Source organism: Dryas octopetala, chromosome 3 (genome assembly GCF_963921425.1).
Source record: "Dryas octopetala chromosome 3, drDryOcto1.1, whole genome shotgun sequence".
Classification (NCBI taxonomy): domain Eukaryota; kingdom Viridiplantae; phylum Streptophyta; class Magnoliopsida; order Rosales; family Rosaceae; genus Dryas; species Dryas octopetala.
The window spans coordinates 7,402,304-7,421,739 of NC_141368.1; the positions used below are offsets into that span (position 1 = coordinate 7,402,304).

At 36.0% G+C, this 19,436-nt stretch overlaps 2 protein-coding genes across 4 annotated transcripts in view; both read left to right on the plus strand.

Annotated features, from left to right (window-relative positions):
• Positions 1-5,578: 5,578 nt before the first annotated feature.
• On the plus strand, positions 5,579-12,588 carry LOC147290327 (uncharacterized). The gene is made up of 11 exons (XM_086235791.1): positions 5,579-5,847; positions 5,959-6,254; positions 6,736-6,867; positions 6,983-7,249; positions 7,361-7,773; positions 7,860-7,953; positions 8,422-8,506; positions 10,770-10,976; positions 11,568-12,115; positions 12,223-12,399; positions 12,508-12,588. The coding sequence occupies exons 1-11, from the start codon at positions 5,655-5,657 to the stop codon at positions 12,586-12,588; spliced, it is 2,493 nt and encodes an 830-aa protein (XP_086091917.1). The 5' UTR covers positions 5,579-5,654.
• A 2,563-nt stretch (positions 12,589-15,151) lies between these two features.
• The window catches only part of LOC147290328 (uncharacterized), a 15,291-nt gene continuing 11,006 nt past the window's right edge, over positions 15,152-19,436 (plus strand). Inside the window, exons 1-4 of one of the 3 annotated variants that reach the window (XR_015121126.1) lie at positions 15,152-15,344; positions 15,977-16,557; positions 16,664-16,861; positions 16,970-18,814. Coding sequence is in view for 2 of the 3 variants with exons in the window: in XM_086236240.1 (XP_086092366.1) it covers positions 15,173-15,344; positions 15,977-16,557; positions 16,664-16,861; positions 16,970-17,176 (1,158 nt within the window). In the remaining variant the exon portion in view is untranslated. Of the gene's footprint in view, positions 15,345-15,838; positions 15,868-15,976; positions 16,558-16,663; positions 16,862-16,969 lie in introns of those variants that run through there. The other 2 variants (XM_086236240.1, XM_086236241.1) reach the window with 2 other exon arrangements.

Here is a 19,436-nt window from a genome sequence, read left to right on the forward strand (position 1 = left end):
TATCAGGAAGCCTTTAAATCAGGAGCATTCATGCTCATCATTCTCACCTTTGGAATATCCATACCACGTGCTGGTTGACTTTCAAAATTAAAGGCATAGTGGGTACTTGGTTCACCATCATCATCACAGGTTCCCATATTTGTACTCTCATCTGAATTTTTTCTTAAGCGACAGAGAACGAAATCCTTGTACATTATTAAGTTGGAATATCAATTAAGTAACACTGAAGGAGCGGCAATAGAAAATCAAAATGAGGTTTCTCAAACGGGCATCTACAAATTTGATTTTCAGCTTGGTCCATGAATTTGCAAACTTTACAGGAAAACCATTGACAATGCTTCAAATTAATATGTTACTATCATTGTTAGAAAACCAAACAGGAAAAAGAATGGTCACCTGCTTAGTATTATGAAGGGTGTCAGCTGGGATATAATACTCATGAATGACCCAATTGGTCTTCTGAGTGTTAGGAGTACGACCCATGTAGAAGGTTAAAATCCTTTTTCTACCGATGGTAGCCTTGATCATATGTTCTTTGCCAGTGATCTTCCAGTAGCCTTTCTCTGTGGCTCTGTTTCTGAGATTGCTGTTGTTGTACTTGTAGTTGGGTCGACTGAAGAATAACCATTCTTCTCCATGGTCCGACTTTATCAACGGCAACAACGCTATGCACACACAATTAAACAGAGCATTTGGAATATTAGACCCAATGAAATGCGAATTGAACGTGATAGAGAAACTGTCAGAAAAAAAAAAAGAAGGAAGATTCAAGAAATGGGCTATTACTTATTACCAGGTAAGTTCCATGGCTCACACTTGCAAACATCGATTTCAGGGATGACAACGCCGGAATGCATACCCTGCAACTTGAGCTTTAAGTAGTGGTTTACGAGCTCTTCCTCGGTGGGACGAAACCCGTAGCCCACTGGTTCTGGAAAGTGAAGAAGCTCACCGCTGTAGACAATCAGTCTGCTGGTGCTGGTGCTGCTTGTCCATGCCATTGCTTTCTTTCATCAACTTGGATTTGTTTTGAGTACGTTTGAGATTGGTTTTTTTTGGGTAAATATCTAACTTAACTTGACTATATTACTTACTATCTCTTTAATAAGAGAGATGGGGCCCATCATGTCGAATCTACAAAAGTTAAAGAGGTTAGTAATTAATCCAAAATGTGTAAGCATGAGTCTGAGAATTGAAGTATGACTGAGAAAGACTTTGAAGTAATACATGGATCAATGGTGGTATACATTATTATTATTATATATATATGTCTTTTATTACGTACTGAATTATATGATAAGAGAGAGAAATATAAAAAGATATACGTCGTTGTTTTTAAACCCGGCTAAAAAGAACAACTAAATAAATTTCATAAGTACGGTCCACTCCCCGAGAGATAAAAAGGGAGGAACGGGGGCCAGAGCAAGTTGGGTTGGAGTATAGAGCCGTAAGCGGGAAGTTCTTTCCGCAAGTGACTATAACAAGAATACGGCATTGACTTGTGTTTGATCCGAGTCTTTTGCTTTGTGTTTATTGCCTTCTGCTTCCTTAATGGGATCCCACGCAATCTAACAGTGTTGAATCGTTAAGTGATTGTACGTACGTGTTAATTAATCACTTTGATAAGCTTTGGAATAACCTTGTAACTAAACTTTTGTCAATTTGTATTTGTCATTGGGTGGAAACAAAGTGTTATTTGTATTTGCATATGTCTATATGTATTTGTTAATAGTCTGTTAGTTTTGAATCGCACGTACCGATCACTACTCACAAGAGCCTGTGAACTTGTTCGGGTGATGGTTTTATTAACTTTGTATATTGAGGTTTTTTTGGCCATATTAACTTTGTAAATCAAGTTTTAATTACCAAAAAAAAAAAAAAACAATTTAATGATGGGTAAAAGTTAAAAGATAAATTAGTTTCTAACTTTTTACTGTAAAATTATTTTCACTCTCTATCATAATTACAAATACTTAATTTGACATGACAAAAGTAAAAATACAAGTCTTAAAAGTTCACTTATATGACGTCTAAGTCCAAAGTGTTAGATAAGTGTTTTGGGGGGAGTAAAACTTACCCAAAGGTGTTTACACTTTCTCTATGCCTCTTCTTTAAAAAAACATCTACTCATAACTCATTGAATTTTTTCGATGAAATAACTCATATTTATACAGGTTACCCAAAATCATATATATATATATATATCAGATGCCATATACGCGAGTCCTAGTTGTACCTAATCCTTCCTAGTGGTTAAAAATGGTTTGAAGGATAGCGGTATCACCATTAAAAATTGGTACACCAAGCAAGAGTAATGCTATATAGTCCATATTTATGGACCATATTATAGACTATCTTTAATAGAGGTTGTCTCATTCATATATATAAGTGGATGTAGTCTATTACGTAGTCCTAATATGTTTATTGATAATAGAAATGCAACAACAAATATAAATATATATTTGAGTATGGGTGTATGTATTGAAGAAGTTAAAATATCCAACCTAAAATCAATTAATAATAAGTGAATTTCTACATTCTCGACGTGAGATTTATTTTCCAACACCTTCTTTCAAATGTATTGTCCCTCATGGAAAACACATAAACAATTCATATAGAATAATATAAGAGTACCCGTAACCATTTAACATTCACACATGAATAATTTGCATTATGATACCATAAAGAAATTGAAACACACAACCAAAAACTAATTGGTTTCTACATTCCTCACGTGAGATTTACTCTTCAACCGGTATAACTGAAAGTTAGATAATCAGAAAGTAGCCAGCCTTTAGAAGAGCCATGCCAATATATGCCTATTTGACCACAAATTGAAGAACATGAAGAACTCCCAAGAGAAGAGCCCATTGGCCTTAATGGACCCCAATAGCAATTTGGCCCATTGGGATGAGTATATAAAGGCCCTCCATCCCAAGAGAAGGCAGATTGAATTTTTTACATTCAGTACTTCACATTTTATGGATTTTGCACAAGCCAAACATAATACACAAAGTAATTTTTTCATTACAGTGAAATACTATGAGACTACCCTCCGTGAAAAAATTATAGGGTATAACCGATATACCGCTACGTGGTATAACCAATCTAACGTGTAAGGGTATTACTGAACGATGTGTTTATATTAATAGGGTATAGTATTAATAACATCTACTCATATTATAACAAATAGACTGGTTATACCACGTGTCAATATAGCGGTTATACAGAATAATTTTTCCCCTCCGTGAAGGTACGTAGCTCAAATTGAGTGAACCACGCCATTTGTTTCTTGTGGACTGCTGACGACCATTTTTTGACTCAACATTTACTAATAACTCATATTTCTGATAAATAAATTAAAAAGAATCTGCTCATAACTCATATTTATTACAAGTTACCGAAAATCATATATATGACATGCCATATATGCTAATCCTTGTTGTACCTAATCCTTCTCAGTGGTCCAAAATGGTTTAAAGGATAGCTATATATATCACCATTAAAGATTAGTGTACCTAAGTAAGAGTAATGCTATACATACTATATTTATCTTTAATAGTAGTCACAATGTGATAAGTTGATTCCACTTCCACGAATTAGTGAGGCTACAACATGGTCTAAATAATAGAAAGAGAAAAGGTGAATTATGGTACTTTATTTGGTTAGAAAATATGGTGGGATTTGGGGTGGGGTCGAAGACTACTTGGGGTGGAAGTTCATGACTATTGACTACTTGGGGTGGAAGTTCATGACTACTGACTGATTATGGTACTATATATAAAAGTAATCACATTCGTATAATTGAATTCCACGAATTCGTGAATAGTAATATAGTCTACAACATGGTATAAATAAGAAAAAAATTCCTAGTGGGAAACATAATAGCTAGAAAGAAAAAAGTGAATAATGGTACTTTATTTGGCTAGAGAATATGGAAGCAATTGAGGTGGGGACCAAGACTACTTGGGGCTGAAGTTCTTGACTACGTACTAACTACTTGGGGGGCAAGTTCTAAAACCCCATTGGATATCTCTAGCTATTCTCCAATCAGAAACTCTGGAATTTTTTTGAGAGGAAAGAGATGGATTCCCCACCCACAAAACAATTATCAAGTTACTAAATCCAAGTTCATTATCAGTGGCCTGTGCCATTGTTTGATTCGCTCTTGTATTTTTTTTTTCTCTCTTTCGATTAGCCGAGCATTACATAAAAAGAAAGATGTAGATTGTTGTATTTTTTTTTTTAAAATTAAAAACCTTTTAAACCAAGGATCTAAGCCAACAATATGTATCATTGGCATATTGCATCTTGGCAACCATTTTGATCACTATACTGATACACGTACTTGTATAGGAATTTAATGCAAACATCTAATGGAGTAATTGCACAAGGGTGAAGACCAAAAGCATGCAAGAAGGGTGCTAAAAGAACTTCTAACAGGCGCGGTAATCACTAGTTATGCCATGTTTCTACTCATTCAAAAAGAATATGGTAAGATGCAATGTCATCTTCAAAAATAAATTGCATTTGAGGACGATCCATAAGACAAAAACACAAATATCTCAAGTACCAATCACATGTGAAGAATAATAGAATTAGAGCATCCAACTCAAAATCAATTGGCAATGGGTGGAGAGGCCCAAGACTTATAAGCACATATGCTAAGCCTTAGTTTTTCGATGTGTGACATTGCTCCACATTACTCTCAACAAAGAAGTCTTCAATACTTGGGATCAAATTGGCAAACTAACAGAATCATAAATGGCCAACTAATCACCAAATTCCTATTGAGATAGGGGGGTAATTAGTAATGTGTGTAAATGATCTAAAGCCCAAATAGTGGTTTGTCAAAAGTCAAGTCATAAAAGTTCAATGGTCTATTCAATTTTGGCGTTTAGCCAAAATTAAAGTATTATCAGTCTTTTAGGAATAATACTCAATACATGATTGCATTGAGGTAAGCTGTTTATTTATCCTTCGTTGCATTCATTGATGTGCTTAAATTTATACCAACTAGAAGAATATGTATGGCTTTGAGAGAAGTCTGTAAACCTCTATAATGTTAAATATTTATATGAGTGAACTTAAAATTCGTTAGAAGCATTTAGAACTGTAAAAGCAAAAGACTTTTATAACTTCAATGAAGGAATAGCACCTTCAATGAAAGTAAGCTTAGAAAAGGACCTATAACAGTCTGAAACTCACTCATCAAACAGAGAATAACCTTTTCATATCTTTTTTTTTTGGTTTCAGACAAAGGCAAAACTTGCAAGAGGGGTAGACTAAAAGCGACAAAAATTAAAGAAACACGCGTCTACGGAGTGGGTGGGATCCACTTTTTTGACGTCAACCTAAACAGGTTAAAGGCAAAACTTGCAAGAGGGGTAGACTAAAAGCGACAAAAATTAAAGAAACACGCGTCTACGGAGTGGGTGGGATCCACTTTTTTGACGTCAACCTAAACAGGCTAAAGTGCTAAACAGTGTCAAGCAAACTTGTTTAGGAAGTTCAAGACCTGACTAGTGAGTGACTAGTGACTAGTGACGAGTGAGTGAGTGAGCGAGTGAGCGAGTGTGATTACAAATACAACCTCACTCTTGGTGTTGATAAAGCAACTTGGTTCTTACACGTTGTACAGAGAAGGAGAGCATATGGGCAGCAGCAACACATCAGGCGCAGCAGCTGGACCGGTGTCAGTGCCGGTGGGTTTGGGATTCCGCCCCACGGATGAGGAGCTGGTGGACCACTACCTGAGGAACAAGCTGCAGGGAATGGATTCCCATTCCCACATTTCCCACATCCCAGAAATCGATCTCTGCAAGTACGACCCAAGCGAATTACCTGGTAATCTATTCTTGTCTTTGATCACTACCCATTTGAATATTTGCTCCATTGAAGTGGTTGGTTGTGGTTGGGTTTGAACAACTTGTTCTGTGTTGCATATTGCATTTGCAGCTCTCTTGGGCGCACAAACTCAGACAGAGACTCATGACATGGAGTTGTTCTGCTTGAGCCGAAGGGACTACAAGTACACCAAAAGCACTCGCTCCAACAGGACCACCCCAAAAGGCTTCTGGAAAGCCACAGGCAAGGAACGTGCAATCAGGAGACGGCGTTCCAAAGTTGTCATTGGGATGAAGAGGACCTTGACCTTCTACGAAGGTCGTGCCTCTGGTTCTCCCAAGCCTAAGAAGACCAACTGGGTTAAACACGAGTACTATCTTATTGATACTAAAACCAATCAGGCCAAGGTCATTCTCTTTCATTCATATGTGTTATTCAGACTTTGTTTCACTGCAATTTGTTATGGATTTCTTGTTTTCTCTTTCATTGATACATGTCTTCTTCAAGCTTTTTGATTTTTGAATTTTTTTTTTCATATGCTATTACTTGATTATTTACAAATTTCATATATACAATTTTCATTCATTCTCTTTTATGGGTAATGGGTTTCCTTGTTTAACAAAGTTGTTGTTTTGGGTTGTGTTTGGACCATGCAGCATCAACGTTTTGTGTATTGGATTAAAATTTGGTGCATAACATAGTGGTGGATTTAAATACACAATTAATGCACAAACAGGTTGATAAACAAGCAGGTTGTGTTTGCCATACATGAATTGATGTGTTTGATGTGTGTGCTCTGATAAGAATTGCAATTTCAGGTAGTTGTATAATAGATATTCCTACTTCTACACCATGAGCTCATCCTCTATTGTTCTCAAACTAATACAGGTGGATATTTTACTCTACCGCTTGAAGAATAAATCAGAAAAGAAGGATACTTCAATCCGCCCTGAAGGTGAACTAGGCAACCCCATTGTGTCTAATTCTGAAAGTCAAGCTGCAGGTGATATGACTCCAGAGGTGAGAATGAGCATGCTTTTGTCTTTGAACAATTTTCTTAATGTGGAGCGCAAGAAGGATACCCAAACTTTTAGTGCTTGCTTGCTTATAATTCTTATTCTTGTTATATACTCAGCCACAAGAAAATGGGGAATCACTCTTTCATCCGCTGCAGCCACAGGAGTACAGTTCCTCCACACTGCAGTCACCAATAGAGCTGGGAGATGTTCTGCAAGCCAATGGCAATACTGATGGTTGCAATGAGTTGCAATCACCATTTGGAGATAATGGTTCCTCTCTTACCGATAGGAATGATATTTCACCCTGTGATGAAGGTGAAGCTCCTAGTAGCTACACCGTGTTTGATTTCGAAAATCAAGTTGCAAATAATTTGATGATGGAGGTGAGAATACACATGTTTTTCAAACATTTCTGATATGAACTTCTTAGTATAGGTCACAAGAAGCATGTGAAAACTTAATGCTTGTTTGTTTACTTGTAATTCTTAATCCAGCAATTTGCTCAGCCAAAAGAAAATTTGGATTCACTCTTTTATCAGCAAGCCATACAACAGTCACCAATTATGCAGCCATTTGGTCAGCCAGAAAACAATCTGGATTCACTCTTACTTCCAACTCAGCCACATCAGTCACAGAATTACTACTCCTCCACATTGCAGTCACAGATTTACTGCTTCTCCACACTGCAGTCACAAATATACACAAATCTGGGAAATTTTCCACTTGCAAATGTATGTCAAGATGAATGCAGTAACTGGCAATTTCCATTTGCTAATAGTGATTCTTATCTTACAAATAAGAATAATATTACAACCAATCATGAAACTGAACCAGTTAGCACCACTGCACTTATTTTTGGAAATCAAGCTACAAATTATAGGATTTCAGAGATTAGAATGAGCATCTCGTTAGACATTTTCTTGTATGAACTTGTTAATACGGAACAAAAGTAGATCTAAACTAACGCTTTCTTGTTTATGATTCTTAATCCAGGTATTTCCTCAACCAGAAGAAAATCTGGAATCACTCTTTCAACCGCTTCAGCCACAGGATTACACGCTGCAGACGGACACTGAACCTGGGAGAGGTTTTGCATGGCAATAACTATATTGAATGCAATGAGTTGCAATCTCCAATTTGGAGATATTGACTCTTTTCCCACAAAGGTTTTAGATACAATTATTGTATTATTACTCCTATGAAGAAGCAACATACACTCCTTATAAGCAGTTCTTTTGAGATTATGCTTCCTCTATCATCATAACTACCGATATTCATTCCTCAAATCCATTTTTCTTCAATTAGTATATCCTATAAATAAAAGACCATACACAACCCTCATTATTCCACCAATATCCATTCATGTCTTCACACATGGGAGGTGCTCCAAGAAGAGAAGAATTCGACTGCAGAGCAGTGTCATCGGACAAGGTGAGAGAACCAACCTGAAAACATGAAGAGAAGCCTTTCTGGTTTTCTCACAGTAATTAAAAGATCCTATATTGAAGCTCTTTTGCTATTTTGCACCTCAATTCCATTTGATTTCTGTTTGCAGGTCAAGGAAACTGCAGAGCATTGTATTGCTGTTGGCAGCAATTGGGAGGGTTCTCTCATTTTCCTGGAAGCATCTCCTTTAAGCCGTAAAATATGCCCCCCATGGCTATAATAGTTTTACCGAGTTCTAGTTGTAGCCTAATAGGCAATGCTCTTGTTCTGCAGCCACTATTCTGGAGGTGGCATTATACAGGAGCTGCTGCTACAGAGTACAGGCTACTGGAGTCTCAATATATAATATTATATATATAACTAAACAATAGTGAAAAACATGTATGATTGTGCATAGTTTTAATCATTTTATGAATGTATGTTATAATTGAAGGTCTTAAACATATCTATCACCTTTTTAGCTGAATCACCCCACCCCTAGAACCAAAAATTGTGTCATTGTAATTTTGTTTTGTTTTTGTTTTAATTGTATTATTTTCTCTTTTTGCATTGTTTTTTGTGTATTATTTTCTCTCTTTGCATTTGTTCCCACAATGTCAAAGTTTACATGCCATTGCTTAGTTTTAAGAAAAAAAAAAATAATGGATGGAAACGATGTGCAATCTGTCAGCACTTATCTGTGCAATGTCAATGTTCAAAGCCATTGCTTATGGAGAAATAGAAGGGGAATAAAAAAACTTGAATACTGATTTTGGGCATTTGGATATGTCATGGCTACTAGAAGAAAACTGGAAAATTAATTAATATTACAATGTTACGCACATAAGAATGTGACTGCACAAATCTATTTCACACTAACAAACATCTAACATGCTTACAACTCTCATTGCTACTGCCTTTGCAGGAAATAATAATAAATTTTGAATTAGAGTTAAAATATGCTGCCTTTTAATACATATTGATATTCAACTATAGTCAGCCAACAATAGTTACAGAGATATGATACAATGATACGTGGTAAGAGTAAGACACACCATAACAGATAAAAGTTTCGAAATGATAATGAAATGCACCTATACTAAGCAAACAGCACTTGCTTATTGTAAAAGAAGCCACACACCAACTGAACTGAAGTTATTGTTGTGTTGTGTTGTTTTCTGCCTTTTAATACTTACGTTTACTTCAGCCAATTTTTATAATATATTGGTAATTCTTGATAGATTATTGACTTTTTACGATCACTAACAAATTAATGATGAATATTTTTAGCATATGAAGATTGAAATTTCTATGTTTAAGCTCATTTTTCTACATTTTCTCTTGGAAATTTTAGCTTTTTTTTTTTTTTTTTTTTTTGTTAGTGTTTTGTAAATTTTCTCTTGGTCCACCATTCAGTTATAGTAGAGTATGGTCTATTAGATCTTTTTAGCTATGAGGTTTTATCTTAAAAAACCTTAGTGCTATTAGTAGCATATCACTAATAAATATGTTGTGCTACTTTTTTAATATGTGATTCCTTTTTACATATGTGACTTGGTTTTGAGCCAAACGAATCTCCAACATTTTCTTAGTTAAATTTTTTTCCATTATAGAATTTGAAACTCTAATATACACACTCAAATCAAATCAAGGCAAAATATTTATTTTACATCATAAAAGTAGTGAGGAATGAAATATATTAAAACGTTAAATACATTGAAACTATACGGTGGGCTTTTTCAACAATAATTATAGATAAATAAATCGTCACCACTTCTCTTAGAATATAACAATAATTTTATTTTCTTAAAATCTAAAATCCTATTGACTTTCACGTTTTTTTTTTTGGTCAAATATAACTTTTACTGTTAGAAATTTTTTACTTTGAAGACATTAGTCAACATCCATCAAATAAATTCATGATGAATACTAAATTACGCATGGACCAACTAAAAAGAATATTAAATTTCGTAAAACATAAATGAATTAATAGACTGAATTTTTTTTCCCACTAAATAAATGTATTGTAAAATCATTCCGGAACGATTGTACAATGTAAGGCTTTGATGGATAAGTGGATAACACAAGCTAGAATCTAGAATCTTCCTAATACTCTCAATTGTTGTGAGTACAAAAATACTAAAACCTTCACTTAGAAGAGGTATAGATTCCCGAAAAGGAGAATATAGTAAAAGTGTAAAACTCAAACGCGTGATAGGGTCATAGGGGAGAAAAATGACACTGTGGGACCCAGTGACATGAGGCAAGCCATGTATTGGTTCAGGTAAACTTGTTGGGAAGTTCTTGGCCAAAAAAAAAAAAAAAAAACTTGTTGGGAAGTTCACGACCAGCGATCAAAGTGAAGTCAAGAGAGTGAGTGACTTTTTGGAAAAAAAAAAAAAAAACAAAAGAAAAAGAGAGTGAGTGAGTTTGCCTATAAATACAACTCCAGTCTGCTTCTGCAGATCACAAGCTAAACACTGACCGATAAATTGATAATCCAAGAAGAAGAGATGAGCAGCAGCAGCACTACCAACACAGCCGCAGCAGAGGAGGAGCTGGTGGGATTACGGTTTAATCCCACGGATGATCAGATGGTGAGCCACTATTTGGAGAACAAGATACAGGGCAAAGGCCACTTCCCTGAAATCCAGTGCTGCAACCACGAGCCTTGGGATTTGCTTGGTAATTCCTCCATCTTACTTTTAATTTCTCGCTTCTCATTTGATCTCATTTTTAATGTATTATTATAAATAAAAAATCGTTTTTAGTCCTTCGGTTTTACTCTGAAAATATATTTGGCCTATATGATTTCAAAACTCCATATTTGGTTCCTGTGTTATATGTTTTTTTGTAATATTTGGAATTTGGACAATTTTATCATACTCAAACTTTCAATTTTTGTTTGGAAATCAAATTGATGGTTACATACAGTGAATTTTTGTCATTTTTGAGTAAAATTCGTGAGTTTATAAAAGTTATTAGTTTTAATTTGTGAACAATTTTCATGTGTTATTTAATGTCCTAAAATTGCAAACAATGTATAACACAAATACTAAATGTAGAGTTTTGAAACCACATGGACTAAATATGTTTTCGGGTAGAACAGGGACCACAATTTTACTGTCAAATATTGTGTTTTAACGAGTTGTTAGAATTTTCCCAATTACAGGTTGAGAACATAATATGATGAAGTGGTAACATTATTTCTCAAATTGTGAATATATAATCTTGTTATGTTGTTGAATATTGTGTTGCTGCATTGCATTGTGGCAGCGCTGTTGGTCCCAAACCCGGATATGGAGGGGTTCTTCTTCAGCCCACGCAATAACAAGTATCCCAACAGCAAACGCTCCAACAGGGCCACTGTGCAAGGCTTCTGGAAGATCACAGGCAAGCTCTGTGCAATCAAGGATCGACACTCTCAAGCTGTCATTGGATATAAGAGGATTTTGACCTTCTATAGAGGTCGTGTGTCTAATTCTCACAAGACCAACTACGTCATGCATGAGTATGAACATAAGCAGAATGGGGACTTTGTTCTCTGCCGCTTGAAGATTAAGTCTGATCCTTCTGCGAAGAAGAAGGATAGTTCAATCTCTGATGAAGCTGACCCTGATAGCTACAATGCCTCTAATTTTGAAAACCAACCTGCAGCAGATGATATGATTGCAGAGCAAGACAAAGAGCTGGAAGATCCTCTGCTTCCCATTGGCAATGTTGGTGAATGTAAAGAGTCCCAGAAAGATTCTTGTCATATAGATGAGAATGATATTTCAACCTGCGATGAAGGCTTTTTTTCTGGTGTGGATGTGTATATAAAGGTGAGAACAAACATGCTTTTTGAACATTTCTGATATGAATTTGTTTATATGGAACACAAGAAGTAGATCAAAACCTAAAGCTTGCTTGTTTGTGATTCTTAATCCAGCAACAATTTCCACATGCCAATGTCAATAATGGTGAATCCAGTTGGGGGCAATCTCCATTGGGGGATAAAGATTCTTGTCTTACAAATAAGAATAATATTTCAGCCAATGATAACCATGAACCAGTTAGCAACACCGTGTCTAAATTTGGAAGTGCTACAGATGATAGTACTCGAGAGGTGAGAATGAGCATGCTTTTGAAGATTTTCTTACATGCAGTTCTAAATATGAAGCACAAAATGTATATCCAAAATTAAGACTTGCTTGTTTATAATTCTATAATACAGGTTTTTTCTCAACCAGGAGAAGATCTCGGTTATCTACTTTTACAGGATTACCCAGCTGTCACCATTGCATACAGAAACTGAGAGATGTTTTGCATGGCAATAACTGCATTGCCGGCATTGAGTCGCAATCTCAATTTGGAGATTATGACTTTTCTCTCACAGATTATTACTCCTATCTACAAACAACACCATCTCCTTCAATTGACTCCCACCTACCAAAGTCAACTACTCCTTCCAACTACTCCTTTCCAGGTTATTCTGCATTAGCTACTGGAGAAACACTCCAGTGTAGCTAATGAACCACAAAACTTCTATTTTTAGGAGAATTTCAAAAGAGGCCTTGTAACAATGTGGCTCCAACTCACATTATTACACTCACCAAGGATATTCTCTTACAAATAATTCAAAGATCTTCCAAATAACATGAAATTTTAGCTGTGTTGATGGTTTGCTAGGGTCAAACACTGACACTCATCTACATTTCTGGAACTGGAAGCTTTGAAAACTTCTTCTTCATGGTTTTGGACTGTGTGTCCAGGACAAGTCTGTTCTTCCTTTTTTTTTTTTTTTTTCTGGGCGATTGCTGTGTGTAACAGCATCGCCATCTTTTGGAAACTTCAAGCTTGTTAGTTGAACTTCTTGCTTCAAAGAAACACCAGCAAATGCAAATAGTTCAAATACCATCCTGTCCTGAACACTACCCTTCTCCAAATGCAATGAGTCCAGACAGAATAAAGATGTCTTTTCTCATAAGCAGTTCTTTGGAGATGGTAATTCCTCTGCCAACAGAACTACCAATATTCATTCCTCATATCCAATTGTCTCTAAATAGTGTAATCCTCCGGATAGTGTAATCCTCTGAATATGTAATCCTCTGAATAGTGTAATCCACAAAACCAAAGTACAGCAATATCCATTCACATCTTCACACATGGGAGCTGCTCCAAGAAGGGAAGAATCTGACTGCAGAACAGTATCACAAGACAAGGTGAGAGAATCAAACTGTAAACATGAAGGTTTTCTGGCTCTCTCATGGTGAATAAAAGCATTTATATTGAAGCTTTTGGTGAGGTTTACTAAACTCAAATTGATTTCTTTTGCAGGTCAGGGAAACTGCGGAGCATTGTATTGCTGTTAGTCTGAAACAAAAAACCAAGTCCTGGAAGCATATGGTCTGATGCAGGCATGGAATTAGCAGCTGGCAGCAATTTGAAGGGTTCTTTCATTTTCCTTGAAGCGTCTCCTTTGATCCATAAATCAAGTAAACTGTAAAATATTTCGACCGAGTTCTAGTTCTAGCCTTATAGTCAAGGCTTTTGTTCCACAGCCACTATTCTGGCAGTGGCATTATACAGGAGCTGCTGCAACATGACTGCTGGAGTCCCAAGATATTAATATAACCAGACACTAGTCTGATGTCGTGGTTATTAATATAGAAGTTTTGGGCTCCATCTGTAATGGAATAATAGTAACAATCAGCTTTAGATGTATGATTGAAGGTCTCAAACATAGACTCTGATTATGATTGATGGTCTTAAACATAGACCAGGATTATGATTGAAGGTCTTAAACATAGACTATCTATCAGCTTCAAGCTGAAGCATCCCCACCCACCCCTTGCAACCAAAATTTGTATCCTTGTTAATATTATTTATTTTGAACCTTTTAAAGTTGAATGGAATTGGTGTATTGTATTCTCTCTTTGTATTTGAATCCACAAATGTCAATGTTTACATTCCACTGCTCAGTTTTAGAAAAAATTATGGGCGCAAAACACACCGCAATCTGTTTTCAGCCAGTATTTATCTGTTTCCTCTTTCACTCTGTTTAGGGAGCAATAGAAGAGTAAAACTCAATAGAATATTGATTCTGGGCATTCAGGAAAAATTCCTGATGAATACTAAATTCCGCATGGACAAAAAAAAACAGAATATTAAATTACATAAAACATAAAGGGTTAAATACAAAAATGGTCAATGAACTTTACAGTGAATCTCAATTTGATTCACTATCTATAAAAAGTGTCAATTTGGTCCACGAACTTTATAAGTTGTATCAAAACAGTACAAACGTTAACTTCTATCGAAAAATTTAACGAAAACTGGTCATGTGTACAACAAGTGACCACATTTTCAGAGGCATTTTCATCCGTTAATCACATTTTCATGTGACTAATTTCGTTAATTTTCTGATAAAAGTTAGCGTTTGTACTGCTTTGGTACAACTTGAAAAGTTTATGGACCAAATTGATACTTTTTATAGTTAGTGAATTAAATTGAGAATCATTGTAAAGTTTGTAGATTATTTTTGTATTTAACCCAAACATAAATTAATTAATAGATTGAATCTTTTTTTCCGGTAAATTAATGTATTGTACAATGTGGTCCACTTACAACTTTACAAGTTACGACAATACAAGAGGTATAGATTCCTTAAAAGGAGAAAAGAATAAAACTCAAAAACGTGAGAGGGAAGACAAGTGAGAGGGTGGGACCCAGTGACATGAGGCAAGCCATGTATTGGTTGAGAAGGTCACAACCTGCGAATAAAGTGACGTCAAGAGAGTGAGTGAGTTTGCCTATGTATACAACTTCACTCTGCTTCCGCAGATCACATGCTAAACATTGAACTGATAATCCTCCACTCGAGTTACGAAGAAGAAGAGATGAGCAGCAGCAGCACCAACGCAGCAGCAGCAGCAGAGGAGCTGGTGGGATTGCGGTTTAATCCCACGGATGAGGAGCTGCTGAGCCACTATTTGAAGAACAAGATGCAGGGCAAAGATTCCCGCTTCCCTGAAATCGAATGCTGCAAGCACGAGCCTTGTGATTTGTCTGGTAATTACTCAATCTTGTTTTTAATTTCTCATTTGATCTCATTTTTAATTAATTATTATTAGGGAAAAAAAACGTTTTTCGTCCTTGTGTTGTACCCCGAAAACTGATTTGGTCTCTGTTTCAAGACTCTACATTTAATCCCCATGTGGCTATGTTTTATGTTATTTTCAATATGAGGACAAGTTTAACAAACTCAAATTTTTCAATTTTTGTTTGAAAATCAAATTGAAGGTTACATACACAAGTTTTTGTCATTTTTGAGTAAAACTTGTACAAGTTATTATTTTAATTTGAGAAAAATTTATGTGTTAGAAATTGTCATCAAATTCCAAATAATATAAAACGTAGGAACCAACCAAATATGTATTTGGGGTAAAAAGTAGGGAACAAATTGTGTTTTTCCATATTTTATTATTAGTGTTTTAAATTTTTTGTTTTTATGTTGTTAGACTGTCAAATGTTGTGTTTAAAAAATTTGTCTAATTGAATTGACAGGTTGAGAACATAATATGATGTGGTGGTGGTAACATTATTTCTCAAATTATGAATATATAATCTTGTTATGGTGTTGAGAACTTAAGACTGGGAAGTGGTTGGTTTGAATGTCTTGTTGTTGCATTGCATTGTGGCAGCGCGGTTGGTCCCAACCCAGGATATGGAGTGGTTCTTCTACAGCCCACGTGTTTACAAGTATGCCAACAGCAAACGCTCCACTAGGGCCACAGTGCAAGGCTACTGGAAAATACAAGGCAAGCCCCGTGGAATCAGAGGACTCTCCAATGCTGTCATTGGGAATAAGAGGATTTTGACCTTCTACGAAGGTCGTGGGGCTAATTCTTCCAAGACCAACTACATCATGCACGAGTATGATCTTGCTGAAACTGAACTGGGTTCTATGCCTAGGCAGAATGGGGACTTTGTTCTCTGCCGCTTGAAGATTAACCCTAATAAGTCTCATAAGAAGAAGGGTAGTTCAATCTGTGATGAAGCTGAACTTGATAGCTACATTGCCTCTAATGTTGAAAACCAAGCTGCAGCAGATGATATGATTGCAGAGCAAGAAGAAAATCTGGCATCCAAAGAGCTGCAAGATCTTCTGTTTCTCAATGGCAATGTTGATGAATGCAAAGAGTCCCAGAAAGATTCTTGTCTTATAGATGAGAATGATATTACAACCTGCAATGAAGGTGTTTTTTCTGATTTTGAGATGCAGGTGAGAACAAACATGCTTTTTGAACATTTCTGATATGAACTTGTTAATATGGAGCACAAGAAGTATATCAAAACCTAAAACTTGCTTGTTTGTGATCTTAATCCAGCAAGTATTTGCTCAGCTGGAGTCACTCTTGTATCCAACTGAGCCACAGCAGCAACAAGATTACTGCTCCTCTACACTGCAGTCACCAAAAGAAGCAAAATGGGGAAATGTTCCACATGCCGGTGTCAATAATAACCATGTACCAGTTAGCAACACCGCATCTAATTTTGGAACTGCTACAGATGTTATTATTCGAGAGGTGAGAATGAGCATGCTTTTTAACATTTTCTTATATGCAGATCTAAATATGGAGCACAGGATGTATATCCAAACTTAACACTTGCTTGTTTGTGATTCTTTAATCCAGGTTTTTACTCAACCAGGAGAAAATCTGGATCCACTCTTTGAAACCCTAAATCTTGAACCACTCTTTGATCCACTTTTACTGGATTCCCCACCACCAATGCACACAGAACCGAGAGATGGTTTGCATGGCAATAACTACATTGTCGGCAATGAGTCGCAATCTCAATTTGGAGATGATGACTTTTCTCTCAAAGTTCCTATTTATTGATGGCCAGTATTATTACTCCTGTCAAGAAAAAACACAATTTCCTTCCATTGACTCCAACCGACCAAAGTCATTGGAAACACAATCTCCTTCCAATTACTCCTTTCAAGGTTATTCTGCATTAGCTACTAGTGAGAAACTCTAGTGTAGCTAATGAACCGCAATACTTCTATTTTTAGGAGAATATCAGTAGAGGTCTTGTAAGAATGTGGCTCCAACTCACATTATTACACTCACCAATGATATTCTCCTACAAATAATTCAAAGATCGATCTTCCAAATAACATGAAATTTAGCTGTGTTGATGGTTTGCTAGGGTCAAACACTGATACTCATCTACATTTCTGGGACTGGAAGCTTTGAAAACTTCTTCATGGTTTTGGTCTATGTGTCCAGGACAAGTCTATTCTTTTTTCTTTTCTTTTTTCTGGGCGATTGCTGTGTGTAACAGCATCCCCACATTGGTTGTGCTAAATGCTAAATGCTATTGCAAAAAATAGTAATTTTTTGTGAAAATTAGCTACAATGGCGGAGGATTGCTAAATTTTGGTGCTAAATTTAGCACCAAAATTTATCATAGCAATTGTTTGGACCAAGACTCATGTGGAGCCTAGCCAAAGTAAAGTAAAGGACATTGATTGGAGTGGAATGGTAGACTTTTATTGGGCTGCTAGTATATAGAATAGGTCCAAGTCCAATATGTGTAGTAGTCACCATGCGAAGGAGCAGCAAGTGCTGCTTTTTGTTATTGCTTGACAAGTGGCAGCCAACCATTGGCTGCATTTTGAAACTTAGCAATTGTGTCATTGTAGCAAAGCTCACAAAAAATATAGCTAAAGTTGAAAATTTGTGCTAAATATAACATTTAGGAATTTAGCAATTGCTAAATCATTGTACATGCTCTTAGTTGGACTTGTTGGTTCAAAGAAACACCGGAAAATTCAAATGGTTAAAATACCATCTTGAACACTACCCTTCTCCAAATGTGATGAGTCCAGACCAAGGCTAAAAATATTGGAAATTCTTTAAATATCGGTACTCAAATTTACAGATATATCAATTTTGGTAGATATAGGTGTAAACAATGTAGTTAATTTTGTTTTTTTGTTGGTTTATTGTTAATTTATTAGGGTTAGTGGATGAGTTTTTTATCTAATTAGGTCTGAATTTGGTTTGATATCATCTTATTTCTTTTTTTATTTTCTAATTTTGAAAAATTTTATATAATATATACCGATATCGGAGAAATATTGGTTACACGGCAAAATTCAGGCACGAGGCAATGGAAAATCTCACCGGAGCGCAAGCTGATGGATGTTTTGCCTGAAAGGCGAGTGCCTTTCTTCTCAAGCGTACGCCTCGCGACCGCATCACATGAATAGCGTGGGGGTGACTGCGTATGGGTTTATTTTTTCGAAACTTTTCAGTCCCAAAACGACGTCGTTTTGGACTGAGAGTTTAATAAACTTAAAACTCACCTCTCCTCCCATTCAGAACCCCGAAATCACGATCTACCTCTTCCCCATTCAGAAACACCCCAGTTCACTCTGAACATACTGATCGGTAGCAGCCCATAGATGTGGAGGACTCGTTTCGGCAGCAACCCATTCATTCTTACCTCATGATCTCGGCCTCAAACCAGTATGTTTGTTTTTCGCTTTGAAATTTTGGGTTTGTGGATGCTCTTGTTTCCCTTTTCTCCTTTTCTTATTTGGGTTTGTGAGTGAATGTCTTTGATGGTCTTTTCAGTTATGGACTTCACATTTCTTCTAAAAAATTATCCCCCACATTGCGGTCATTTCTTCTATGGATGGTTACTTTTTCTTATTGGACTTTGAGTAATGTTCTTTGGTATAGCAGGTTTTTTTATGTGAAATTATAGCAGAGTTTTATATATATTTTTTTTTAGCAGACTTGAGTAACTATGGACGGCCTCAAACTTATAGCAGATTTTTTTTTTTTTAATTATTAAGTTTCTATGTCTCTTCGGTATGCAGGGCTGCTGAAATTATTGGACAAGGATATTTTTTTTATGTGTTTTGAGAATTTGTGATAAAAAATCATGAATAGAAATGATTTTCTTAGAAGTATGCAAAAGAGGTTAGTGGAGAAAAATATATAAGGTGTAAGTATTGTGATTAATAATGCAGTGGGGTATTTTTAGGCTGAAAGAGCACTTAATTCACACTCACAATGAAATGAGACCTTGTAACAAAGTCCCAGACCTTGTGAGGTTAGAGTGCTTAGAAGCTTTGAAAGAGTT